Source organism: Vombatus ursinus, unplaced genomic scaffold, assembly GCF_900497805.2.
Source record: "Vombatus ursinus unplaced genomic scaffold, bare-nosed wombat genome assembly UNPS02014798.1, whole genome shotgun sequence".
In the NCBI taxonomy this organism is placed as follows: Eukaryota; Metazoa; Chordata; class Mammalia; order Diprotodontia; family Vombatidae; genus Vombatus; species Vombatus ursinus.
Genome location: NW_020954576.1, coordinates 12,056,124 through 12,069,247, shown reverse-complemented (window position 1 = coordinate 12,069,247; position 13,124 = coordinate 12,056,124). Strand labels below are relative to the sequence as shown.

Genomic DNA, 13,124 nt, shown 5'->3' with positions numbered 1-13,124 from the left:
AGGTCTAGTTAATAGATCACCAAAAGGTCCCAGAAGCAAATTAAAATATACAAAAACTAAGTAAAAACTATCTGAATGTATATCCAAATTGTTTAAGTCAACTGTGTATGCACTTTTCACAGTGTCCTCACAGGAACACATATACACAGGAGGTCTCCTTCATGGAGAAAGAATAGTAAAACTAAGGGATAAGAGAAAGGGTAACAGAATTTTCTCTTACCTCCCTAATTGCTGTTTCAAGAAGAAACATTATTTCCCTTGTCTTCTTCTGTATAAGCAGGGCTTAAATTGGATAGAATTTTTGAAGGCCTTCAAATCTGGTGCTTTTTAATAGGTACCAGACCTTCTACTAATAAAATAATAATTTAGATGCAGGAGATAATAAACCTCTTTACTGGCATGAAAAATAGAAAGAAAAGGAATCAGATACTTAAGAAAACTATCTGAAATATCAAAAAGAAACATTTCCTCTTCATCCCATGGCTTTTAAAATGTGTTCTGTGCCTCATGGAAGAAATTTTATATTGACATTATTCCAGAGAGCCTATAAGCTAACAGTTGTAAACTGGACATAATTCTCAACCATGGGCATTTCCAACAAACAATTAATGAAGGATATCTTCAGGACTAAGGGGAAGGAAAGATGAAAACAGAGATGGTAAAAATGCATCTTGGGCTGAGAAGAATCCTGACCTCCTACTGGATGTTTTTAATATCCTAATCTTTCAATAAATGACCTGTACTTCCTTTAAAGAAAAGAAAAATAAAATCACAGTCCATCTAATGCTCATAGAAATAGAGTTCTTCAGTTAACTTAAACATTGAATAAATTTTTGCTTCTTAACAAGCCCACCTTTTTACCTCCCAACATCAAAACAAAAACCCAAACATTCTAGGACTATCATAAATCAAAGTTTCAGAAAAAATTATTTATTATAGAAATCTTTGGACAATTTTAGCAAGGTCTATAGAGTATTTAATATCTGTATTTTTATAAAAACAATGTCCCAAAATTCATGATAAAACTTAATACATTTTAGATAATTCTCTTTACCTGCAACCATAGGCCTGTACCTCATTGTCCCAACACATATACCCCACCCAAAGCAGTCATATTCCTACACAGTCATCTCCTCCAAGAAGTCTTCCCTGACTAACTCCATGCCATTTCCACCACTCCCTTACATTTTGACCCTATATATGTAAACAGCTTAAACTATATTATTATAAACTTATTACTTTTCTCTAGATATTCATATTCAGCACAATATAATACAGGAAATTATCTCTCTAACTGCACTACAAACTCAAGAGAAGAGACTTCGATGGGCCTCTCCAAAGCACACAGTATATATTCAATAATTCTTTGTTAATTGAATGACTGTACCTTTTTAAGAGAATCAAATTATATTTATCTAATATATTTTAATAGAATAATATTATATTACATAATAATGTTAATTGTTATTACAAAACAGTGTATTTCCTCAGATTTAAAAAACAACAACAACAACGACGACACTGCCTAAAAAGAAAGATTCCACATAACTTCATCTTTAAGGTCCCTTCCAGCTCTAAAATCCTGTGATTCCTTTGAAACCCTCAAGTGGGTATTCAGTTGTGATACAAATGGGCCATGAAATTTATAAATCAGTAACTAACCAGACAAAAAGTGCTAGATGTCTAAAATGAAATTATATCACCTCCTAACTACAAAATAGATTTAAATCTCATACCATAGATTGAGTTACACTGCAAGGGCACCAACATTCTGGTATATTTATTTGGAAAGGAAGAGATGTAGGATGTAAAGACCCTAAGTGCATTTTGTTTCATCTGCCTCTAAGATCAGAATGGTACCTCTATATGCCTTGTTTACCTGGTACTTGATTCGTCCTCTCTGAAAAATTCAAAAGAATTCTAGTTAGTAATATTTGAGTTAAAGAGATAAATGATGAAATGGATAGAGTTCTAAGTGTCGAGTCAGAAAGACCTCAGTTCAAATCCAGCCCCAGAAATTTCCTAGTTGTGTGATCCTGGATAAGTTACTTAACCTCTGTTTGCCTCAGTTTCTTCATCTGTAAAAAAAAAAAATGCAACGGGGTGGAGATAATAACAACACCTACCTCCCAAGCTTGTGAGAATAAAATGAGATAGTATTTGTAAAGTGCTTTTTAAACCTCAAGGTACTATGTAAATGTTAGCTAGCATTAGCAAGATACCATTCTTTTTCCATCTGCTTGTTCAATTCTTAAAGGATCTGTGACTTCATTAATGTTCATCTTACCCTCGCTAATGAAGACCACAACCCATGATTGCCTTAGATGGTTGATTATGACTAAAACATTTTATCAGCCTGTGGCCATCCTGGCAATGAACTTCTCCAAATGTATCTGGGCTGCTCCTCAGATGACAAAGAGTCACTGGTCCCGTACCCAAAGTCTTTCCGATTCGATAATACCTGCAGCCACAGCTTAAAGTCTGTTGACTCAGTCTTCAAAAATCAAGTGTCACAGGGCAGCTAGGGGGTGTAGTGGATAGAGCTGTGGCCTTGGAGTCAGGAGGACCTGAGTTCAAATCTAGTTTCAGACACTTGATACTTAACTAGCTGTGTGACCGTGGGCAAGTCACTTAACCCCAATTGCCTTACCCTCCCCCAAAAAAACAAATAAAACCCAGTGCCACCTTCATGCCACAATGAAGCATCAGAGAACAACTTTAGAGGTTCCACTCTTTAAATTTACTGAACAGGACTTTGGAGAAGGAAATACGCATGAAGTATTCTTAACTTTTTATCTTCTATGGCTGGAATTTTTTACATAGACACAAATCTTAGTGTTGAAACTTCTAATAAAAATCTTAGAAAAATGAGGAAACAATCATATTTGTTGATAACCATAAACCTCTTATAGAAATTAAAAAGACCCCACCTTTCAATAGCAGAATACCACTATGAAGTGTGACACTCATTTCTGCATTATTTCAATTTTTTGTAGACCAAAGGAACAGGTTTCTTATTGTAATTGTACTCTTCTTGTTCATATAATATGTACTCTTTATTTCTGGTCTATGGTAATATTTTAAATAAGAGAGAAATTCAATTAAACAAGAACATACTTTGAGTGAATGAAAATCTAAATTCAGGAGGATAAGATAGCAATTATAAATCTCAATGTAACAAATATGAAAAAAAAAGGTTTATTTAAAACACCAGGCAGGCAGACAGGCTTTGTGGTATAGAACTTTATTTAAAAAGGAGAAATGTATGCTGTCCTTAGTAGAGAAAGATGATGCTAATGACCCACCTTGAGCAGGCCATGAGCAACAGTGTGGCTTAAGTAGAAAGGAGTCAGAATTACTTACTAAGTTGTTCATCTTCATTTTCCTTATCTGTGAAATGGGGATAATGGTAGCACCTACCTCCCAGGGCTTAGGATAAAATTAGATAATATTTGTAAAGCACTCCAAAAAATGTAAAATGCTATATAAATGCTAGTTATACTTATAATAATCATTATTAATTAATTTTTTTAGTACCAATTTCCTCATCTGCAAAAGGGGCATAATGGTACCTGTACTTTCTATCCTTTGATACTGATGTGACAAAGTTGCTCTGAAAACAACAAAGCAGTGTGAGCCTTGTCATTATTATATAGTGAGCTACTGTCATTATTATTATGTATCCTGGCTTCTTTTCTTTTTCCCTTTTTTCCTTTTTTTTTTTTTAGACTAGGTCCCCTTTCTTGTCCAGGCTAGAAATACAGTAGCCATTCATGGCCCTAGCCTAATACTGATCAGCGCAGAAGCTTTGACCTACTCCATTTCCAGTTTGGGCCAGTTCTCCCCTCCTTAGGCAAACTATTGGCCCTCCCCACTCCCAGAGGCTCACTATAATGGAACCAGTCTTAGGAGAGATACCTAATAAGCTTAGCCTACTGCGGCTCAAAACTTCTGAGGTCAAGCAATCCACCAGCCTCAGCCTCCCCTCAGTAGCAGGGATTACAGTGGCACATCACTATTCCTGGAAATTGGAGTCATTTTTCCAGAAGTGACAATGGATTATGGTCAACTAATTCTCACTGGTGCTAACTCTCCCTTGCAAAAAACAAGGCAAACTCATTGGCTTTTGCTACAGCACTCCTGGAAAACACTGTCCTTTTACTCTTTATCCGAATCCAGAGTGTTTTCTGAAGCTCCATTCAGGACATAGCTCTTACATAAAGATTCCTCTAAACTAAGTTATCTTCTACCTCCTCTGAACTCTTCTATAGCATTTATTTTCTATATCGATCATGTAACAAATACTGTCTCATTGTTGATTATTTTTTTATTTTTAAAGGTCTTGCATTTTCAAATAGATTGTAAGCTCCTTGAGGGCAAAGACTGTCTTACTCTTCTTTATATCTCCTATATCCCTTAGTTATGTCACTTTCATATAGCATAAGCTCCATATTTATTGTTTGATGAAGGGTTAGATATCTAACAAACACATTTGTGGTTAACAGCTCTACATTTTCATGTGTGGCAGTCATTCTTTCCATTTAAGTCAATCATTCTGAAGAGAGAGTCTTAGTGAGTAATGAGGATTAAGTAAGGTAATTGATGTCAAGGCTCTTTGAAAATGAATTCAAAAGTACTGAAAGACTTAGGAACTCTGATCAATGCATTGACCAATCAGGATTTCAGAAGAATGCTGGTGAAGCATTTCTCCCACCTCCCTGCAGAGAAGTGGTGGACTAGAGGTTTATACAGTGGACATCGATCACATTTTTTCCGTGTGACAATTGTGTCGATTTGTTTCGCTTGACTATACTTATTTAAAACAAGAGGGTACTCTTTGGTAAAGGGTGTTTGGGGTAGTTTCCTCATAGAGCCTGTGTGAAGTGATAGTAATTTTTTTTAGAAAAAGAAAAGAGCATCAGTAAAACATTTTAAAACAAAATACATAAAATCAATAGCTCCAGTTAAAACAATAGGTTTCATTCTTAATCATAAATCACAGAAAAATCATTTAGAGAAACCAGTAAACATCTGTCCCCAACAGCATTCAAGACATACCATAATGTTTTAGAAAATCTGAGGCAACATGGGTCACTGATTCAAATCATCCCAAGAGAAATTGATGTTGGGAAGGAGCATTACGTACTGGATAAATATTATAGCAGAAAGGATAAAGCAAATCAGATTACTGAGGATTTTGGTATTGACTTGAGAGTTTCCAGTGATCCTAGTATAATTTGTATTAGATTTTTCTTATCCAGGTACAGGTTTTCTTATTCTCCTCCTTAGAAAGGACTTGGGTTCACTGACCACATTTATTAACTGATGGGATTTTTAAAGAGATATGAAGTAAGTAGAATTGTTTCATTTGCTACTCCTGCACTGGTAATAGCAGTGTCCTGATGAGTATTTCTCAAATATGAATTACTACAATAAAATACCTCTACAGAACAACCCTAGTCACTGAAGCTTACTAATATTCATTCTCTGATTCTTTCATCTTCATTAAATGTTACTACACATTTGTCTCACTAACAATCGAAATCCTTGACAGATTTCACCAAGAAGACCAAAATCATTTAGTGTAGGCTTCTCTTACTAGCTTAATCTTATCTCTCCTTTATCATGTAACTGACCTTGCATCCATTTTCTCATCTACTCCTGTATTCTCAGAAGAAAAGACAGCCTCTCCATATCTACATTTAACACATCCCTCTCTAACATATTCATTTTCTCTCTATTGATTTAATCCTCAATATCTTTAAATATATTCCAGTTTCCTCTTTCTAAAAACCAGACAAAAACATTTCCTCACTCAACCACCCTTTCTAACTACTCTCCTATTTCAAAAATGATTCCATAGTCTCTAGAGTGGGAGACTTGAATAGCAGTGCAACTAACAGAACGGAGAGAGTGGGCATGGAGAGTAGGCTGTGTGTGGGCAGTGGGGAATAATGAGCTCAGTTTTCAACATGTTGAGAATGAGGGGATGGAATAGGTGGAAGTTACAGAGAAGCAGATTTAGGCTAAAGGTAAAGAAAAGCTTCCCAACAATTAAAGTCATCTAAAATTGGAATGGTCTTTCCAGAGGTGGCCATCCCTCACTTTAGGTCTTCAAGCAAAGACTGTACAACTACTTCATTATATAGACATGAGAATTCTTATACAGCTATGGTTGGACTAGATGAGATTCCATGATTTGAGGTCTTTTAGGCACCTAAAAATATAGGAGATGGAGATTCTAAAGTTATTTTTGTAGGGCTGATTGTAGAAGACGAGAGAATGCTTTCACTAAGATATTACAAAGGGCGGAGGATTGAATATTACACTGAAAAAGAGGATTGGATTTGATGTCAAAGCACTTAGGTTCAAATCCTGGCTTTGCCACTTATTACCTGCACACACTTGGGGAATTCACCTCATCTCTCTAGGCCTCAGTCCTATCTAGAAAAATGAAAGGGTTGGATGAAATGGTCTATAGAATTCCTTCCTGTCCAACTCTAGAGCTTTGATCTTATAACTAGACTTGAAGGAGCACCCAAAATTAGGTACTGGAAACAATAATGAGAACTTGAAAAGAAGGAAGAGGAAAGCAAGAAGAGGACAAGGAAAGTACATGTTATAGCAGCCAGGGAAGATAAGGACAGAGAACATGGATTTAACAATGACGAGATAATTGGTAGTCTTTAAGAGAGTGGTTTGGAGAAGCAGAATGCACAAAGGAGTCTAGACTTGGTATTAGAAGACATGGGTTCAAGTATCTGCTGCCATCATAATATAAGATTGGTAGAGATGTAGTTATTGACTCTGAGAGCAGCTAAGTATCCCAGGGTCAACGTAATTATATTTTTCTACTTAAGGCAAATGAAAGAATTAGAGTATTTGGAGGCCTGGGGGTGGAATTCAGAAAGTGGAAACTTGATCATGTCTAAATGCAGAAAGGAATAAACCAATGATGAGGAAGAAAATAAAGATGGTAGAGAGAAATAGGACAAACTTAGAGTGGGCAAGTCAAGCCATAACTTCTATTTAACCTGATTCCTTATCTGCAAAATGGGGATAATGATACTTACCTGGCATACCCTGGTGAATTAGAAATAACATTTGAACTTGCAAAGTGAAATGTAAATATGAGCTTTTATTATTCTAATATACTAGAGGATTAAAACCAGAATGCAGGGGGTTCAGAAGATAGAGTGACAGAAAAAAATGGTAGCAACATGGAACAGAGTGTCTGAAGGAAAAAAAGAATAAGGATTGGCATGGTAGTTGGAAGTGGGGGGGTGGAGTGGGGCAGGGATAGCAACAAGCAAAGGGTATTTTAAAATAGGGAGAAGTCATTATGCTTGAAAGAAAGAGGAAGGGATGCCCTGAAGAAAGAGAGAATAGAGATGGAGAAAAGAACTTTTCCCTGAAATCAAAAGAAAATTAGAAATAGAGATGGTGATATGTTGAGGTAAAAAACAGAGAGTTTGGGAATTGGAGGACTCATGCTGATTAGCTTCAATATTTTTCATAAAGTAGGACCGAATGCTGATCATCCAATTATCTGCTCCTTTTGCTTTTCCTCAGTTCCTCAGTTTGGAATGTACTCTACTACTATCTACTTATGTGACTTCGAACACAGGTCACTTAATCTTTCAAAGTCTCAGTTTTATCATTTGAAAAATAAGTTCATTGGACTACATGACCACTGAGGTTGTTCCAGTTTTAACATTCCACATTCTAAGATTATGCATTGGTTTTGTTCTCTATTTGCTTCATGGAGATCTGTCTTTTCTTCTCAATTAGGGCCTAAATTCTTTGAAGGTAAGGAGTGCCTTGCAACCAGCAGGCACTTAATCCATTAGATTGTGAAGTCCTTGAAAGCAGAGACTGTTGTTTACTTTTCTTTGTATCCAGAGCAGAGTGCCTGGCACATAGTAGGTGCTTCGTAAATGTTTCTTGACTTTCTGATAAAAAATATTTGCTGATGTGAAGTGCTTGAAGGGGTATCTCAACTTCTTTTTTAAACTAATATTAGATCTAATTTTAGATAATAATTAGACTTAGATAATAATAATTAGATCTAATATTAGACCTGCAGTGGGTGTGATAGATTCATTGATTTTATTTAATGAATGAAGATTTTATACTGCACAATTTCATATTCCATTTGTATTACATAAGTATTTTTTGAGTAAAGAACTCTAGACCATTGACTATAGCCAAATCAGGCTTGGGATGGTACTTCAAGACGTCTCCTTATCCCTTTACCACAACAGACCCTTTGCACATTGACATCTGGAAATACCACAGTTTGGAAGCCTAAGTCAACTGTTCATTAATTTCTACAAAATCAAAATATCTTTCAACAAATTGTATAGAATTTATTAGCTGAAAAAAAAATTTTCAAAATCTATTTTACTTGACTATGCATATTTGTTACAAATGTTTTGGTTTGTTTTTTTTTTCCTTTTTTCAATGGTGGTTGAGAGGGCAAGGAGAGAAAATCAATTTTTTGTTCATTGAAAAAAAAATTTAACAACTGGCATAAGAGCACTTATCTGCCAGAAAGAAATTGGAATGGGAGTCAGGATACCTGGTTCTTGTCCCAGTTCTGTCACTAATGAGCTAAATGACCTTCCAGAAATTACTTAACTTCCCTAAACCTCAATTCCTCATTTGTTTAAAAAAAAAAAACCCCAAAAGATAATAAAAGCTGAACTATGGCTCACAGAGTTGGTGATAGGGATAAACTAGATAAAGTATCTGAAATATCTTTAAAGTATAGTTACATATAGTGTATTATCTGTTTTAAATTTTCTGAGACAGAGGTGGATATATCCCCCTAGAGAAAGAATCACAATGAAGGGTTTTAGATTAAAAGAGTCAGTTCACCAAATAAGGGAAACCTATGCAGGCCAGATTTTTTTTTTTTAGTACCAAGCCATTCTTGCATACAGGACATACTCTTCCCCAAGGGTAAACAAACTGTGCTTGTACAATCTAAAGAAGGGCAAGAACAGCATGCGATAATGGAGAGATCAGCTCTTAGGACTTAGAACTGGAAGGCACCTTAGAGGTCATATGGCCCAACCCTCTTATCTTCAGATAAGGAAACAAGCCCAACGAGATTAAGTGAATAGCCCCAGTTCATATGCATAGTAAGTACCAGAGACAAGATTTGAACTCATGTATTCTGATTCCAGATATACTGACTCTTTCCATTAAACCATGTTCTCTCTTGACCAGTGGCATTTTAATATAATAAGCATACAGTCAATGGTATTTTATTTAAAATCATAGGAAGTAGAATAACCACAGAATACAATATTACCAGAAACTGGATAACAATTAACAAGTTTTTCTAGGCCAGCTCACTTTGGGAATTTTTTTTGTGAAATAGAATTTCACTATTATAGACAATATGTGTATATAATTATATATGTGTGTGTGTATGTATATGTGTGTGTACATACATACATTCACACACATATATATGTGTATACACACACACACACACACACACACACACACACACACACATACATTTGGGGCAGCCAGGTGGTGAAGTAGATAGAGTGCTGGGGCTGGAGTCAGGAAGACTTATCTTTGTGAGTTCAAATCTGGCCTCAGACACTAGCTGTGTAACCCTGAGCAAGTCACTTAAACCTGTTTGACTCAGTTTCCCCATCTGTAAAATGAGCTGAAGAAGGATATGTCAAATCACTACAGTATCTTTGCCAAGAAAACCCCAAATGGGGTTATGAAAAATCAGTCATGATTGAAATGGCTGAACAACAAAATACATATACATGTACATATGTCTACCTGAATAAGGAACCAGCGAATATAAAGAATAGGATTTATTCATCTAATCAACCAATTCTAAGGAAGAGAAGTCAACTCATAAGCAATCAAAGGAATGAGGAAAATGCAGGGAAGGGAAATGACTGCAAATAATGCTACAGGGCTACATGATGCTAAAAGCCATTTCAAATGTAGAGGGGGAAAAAATGGAGAAATCTACAGTAAAAACATGAACTCATAGTCGTAACTTGCCTTAAACATCACGTCTTCTAGAAACATCACGTCTTCTAGAAACATCACCTCTTCTATAAAGAAGGAAAGCTTTCTGTGGGGATAAGGCTACCAATTTCAATGCTATGGATTACCATATCTACATCCCATAGGTTTTGATCACCTCAAGAGGATGGTTTCAATCCTCTAGTCAAAAAATATAAAATATCTTCTCTTCTTCACAATCATAACCTGTAATGATTAACTGTTTGATTTCCCTTTTCCAAACAGGATAGCTTCACCTATTACCAAGGAGAAGTCTTAACAGTAAAACTGAATATGCTATCTCTGTGATGCAGATTGTTATACACATAAGCTATTTGCTTGAAGAAGAGTACAGGTGATGGATTTGGCCATAGGAGAAAAAAAAGATTATTCTAATTTAAAGAATGAGGCTTTCATCCTATCCTCATAAACATTTTGGAACCATCTATTTTTGCAAATCAAAGATATGGAGCTGAATGGTGTAAGAACAACAGACTGTGTAATTATCAAAGAATATGGCATGGCAAATCTTCAAAATAAAATTCCTAATTTTAAAGGAGAAAAAGCACTTTCCCCCCCCCTTTCATATCTTAATCCTCCAACAAATACTTCCCTGTTCTATTTTGCTCCCCTCTTCAAGGTCATCCATCATCAGCACAACATCCTAAGGAAAAAATCTAGACTAGACTTGTCAGATCTTCACTAGCATAAGGTCCACTTATCAAGGGTGTTACTGTGCAAGATGGGCAGCTGTCAAGTGCCAAGGGGTTAACATTATATGTGCACAGCCACATTAGCAAGCCCATTACCTCTGTTCCCATTAAGTATTCTGATAACACCATGAGCTCTATGAGCTCAGCTTAACATTTAAGCCTGCAGCAAACCCATAATTGCACAAAGCTTTCCAAAATGTTCAAGCTAATTTTAACCCTATGGAATTTAATTTTAAAACTGAAGAAAAAAAATATACTGCAGCTATGTATTTTTTTCAGCGAAATAGTTTTCCATTCCCTTTTCGTGTTTACTTTAAAAATATGAAGAGGAAAGTTTCAGACAATGTCTCATTTTTGAAAGAAAAACAAATTACTGCATTTTGAACAAGCTTAAAATATTTCCATGAGAAATTTTTTACGCAGGTCATTTTAACAGTGTATTGGTCAACAGTGTTGCCAGATGATTGAAAACAACATATATGGTGGTGCATGATATCGAGTTGCTATGCTAGATAGCTTTTTTTCTAGTGTGTATCTTTGATTTTCTTTTCTGCCAAAGGTTTTTTCTCTCTAATGTTCAAAAATGAATACTGATAACATTCCCATAGTAAAGCAAGTAAAGGAGAAAATAAAAGGAAAAATTAGTACTCTTGAAACATAAATTCACCTTTCAATTTGCTTGAGATAAAAACACTATTTGTATACCTGAGTATTAATATCTAATTCAAAATTCCTTCATTCTTAAAGTTTGTGATGGGAAGGTAAATTGTTAACTTGGGAAATGATCTTTGTATCACTGTTGAAAGAGAAGTAACCCAGAAGCAGCAGAAGCTGCAGTCTTTACACACTGGAGACTAAGTGGATTTTATGAAAAATTAAGTTAAAATGTTCTGTATTTCAAAAGAGAATTGGAAAAGAAACTCAAAGGTGAGTATTAAGAGAACATCTTAAAACGTTAGTATATACTAACTAGGTTCCCTTCAACAAGAAGTTATTCTCATTTTATTTTCTGTCAAAGGGCATTTCGGTCCCAGCTTTTAGGGTGAGCTATGCTTCTGCCTGGTAAGTATCTGCAGTGTATAGAACAAATCAGAGAGGTAGAAACAGTGCCAAAAGGTACTTAAGGAGGAAAAAAAATGGTATGAGTACAGAGCCAAAATCTTTCCCTGCTGGCCACCCCAATGCTCCAGTCACCCAGCTGCTTCCACCCTCTATATTTTGCTGTACTCAGCATTTCACAATTTTCTGCTTAAACCAGTACTGAGAAAAATGACTCTCACAAAGCTACCATAGGCACGCACACATGCACACACACACACACACACACACACATACACACACACAATCTTAAACTGTCACTGCACTGCTAAAGCACAAAATTTCCAGCAATAGTCTAACACACCACAGAGGGACTTAGCCAACCAGCCACCCCTTCTGCCCCACCTTCACTTAGGAAAACCTGCCCAGGAGCGACCAACCTGACCCAGCTCAGGCTGCTCACGCATGCAAGCTTAATACGAAAATCTATTTGTTATTTCCCGTCACAGCATGCGTGTCAAAGTGAAAAGCATGAGAAATGGGGATACGCAGGAATTCCCAGCAAGATTTCCCCGTACCCCCTGCCCCCACAAGTGACTCCCTGCAAAGAGTCAGTCCCTCTCTCTCTGTCTCTCTGTCTCTCTCTCTCTGTCTCTCTCTGTCTCTGTCTCTCTGTCTCTCTTTCCCCTCCTCACCTTACCTACCGGGTGTACGTTCTCCCCCTCATCTACATGCAAAGCATGCTAGTAAAGGGTCTTCTCTTCTCCTCCCCCAGCCCTACAGGTACCCCTAACGCTTTACGTACCCCTAACGCTTTATGTACCCTATCTATCATCCTCATGTTTGTAAGGCACAAACAACCCCATGCTTGTAAGGAAAAAGAGCTTGTGAGCTTCTTATTCTTCGATCCTTGCAATAGCTTTCTCTCTGTATCTCCCCCCCCATTTCTTCTCCCTCCCACTTACTCTTCTTTCGCCCTCCTTCTCCTCCCTCCCCCACTTGCCCATCCTAGCAAGCCACACGCTGTTCCATTCCTACCTACCGGGTACCCTACCACCTGCACCCCCTCCTCACTCAGCCCAGGACCACGCTAGTTGATAGCATCCCCTTCCCCCACTATGCCTTTCCCGGGTCCTTCCAGGTGAGGATGAAAAGTGTGATGCTTACAGTTCGCAGGAACTGTATCTCATCCTCGCCCTCGCCCCCATCGGCCATGGCTCCGCTCCTCAGCCGGGGAGCCGGCTCCTGTCCCTTGGTGAAGCCTGGTGGTGGCTCTTTCGCTGCTGCTGCTGCTGCTGCTGCTGCTGCTGCTGCTGCTGCTGCTGC

At 37.0% G+C, this 13,124-nt stretch overlaps 1 protein-coding gene across 1 annotated transcript in view; it reads right to left on the bottom strand.

The window, feature by feature from the left end:
* Positions 1-13,013, bottom strand: part of LOC114050041 (ryanodine receptor 2) — an 811,539-nt gene extending 798,526 nt beyond the window's left edge. Inside the window, exon 1 of the mRNA XM_027871576.1 lies at positions 12,966-13,013. Coding sequence (XP_027727377.1) covers positions 12,966-13,013 — 48 coding nt within the window. The remainder of the gene's footprint in view (positions 1-12,965) is intronic.
* Positions 13,014-13,124: the final 111 nt, after the last annotated feature.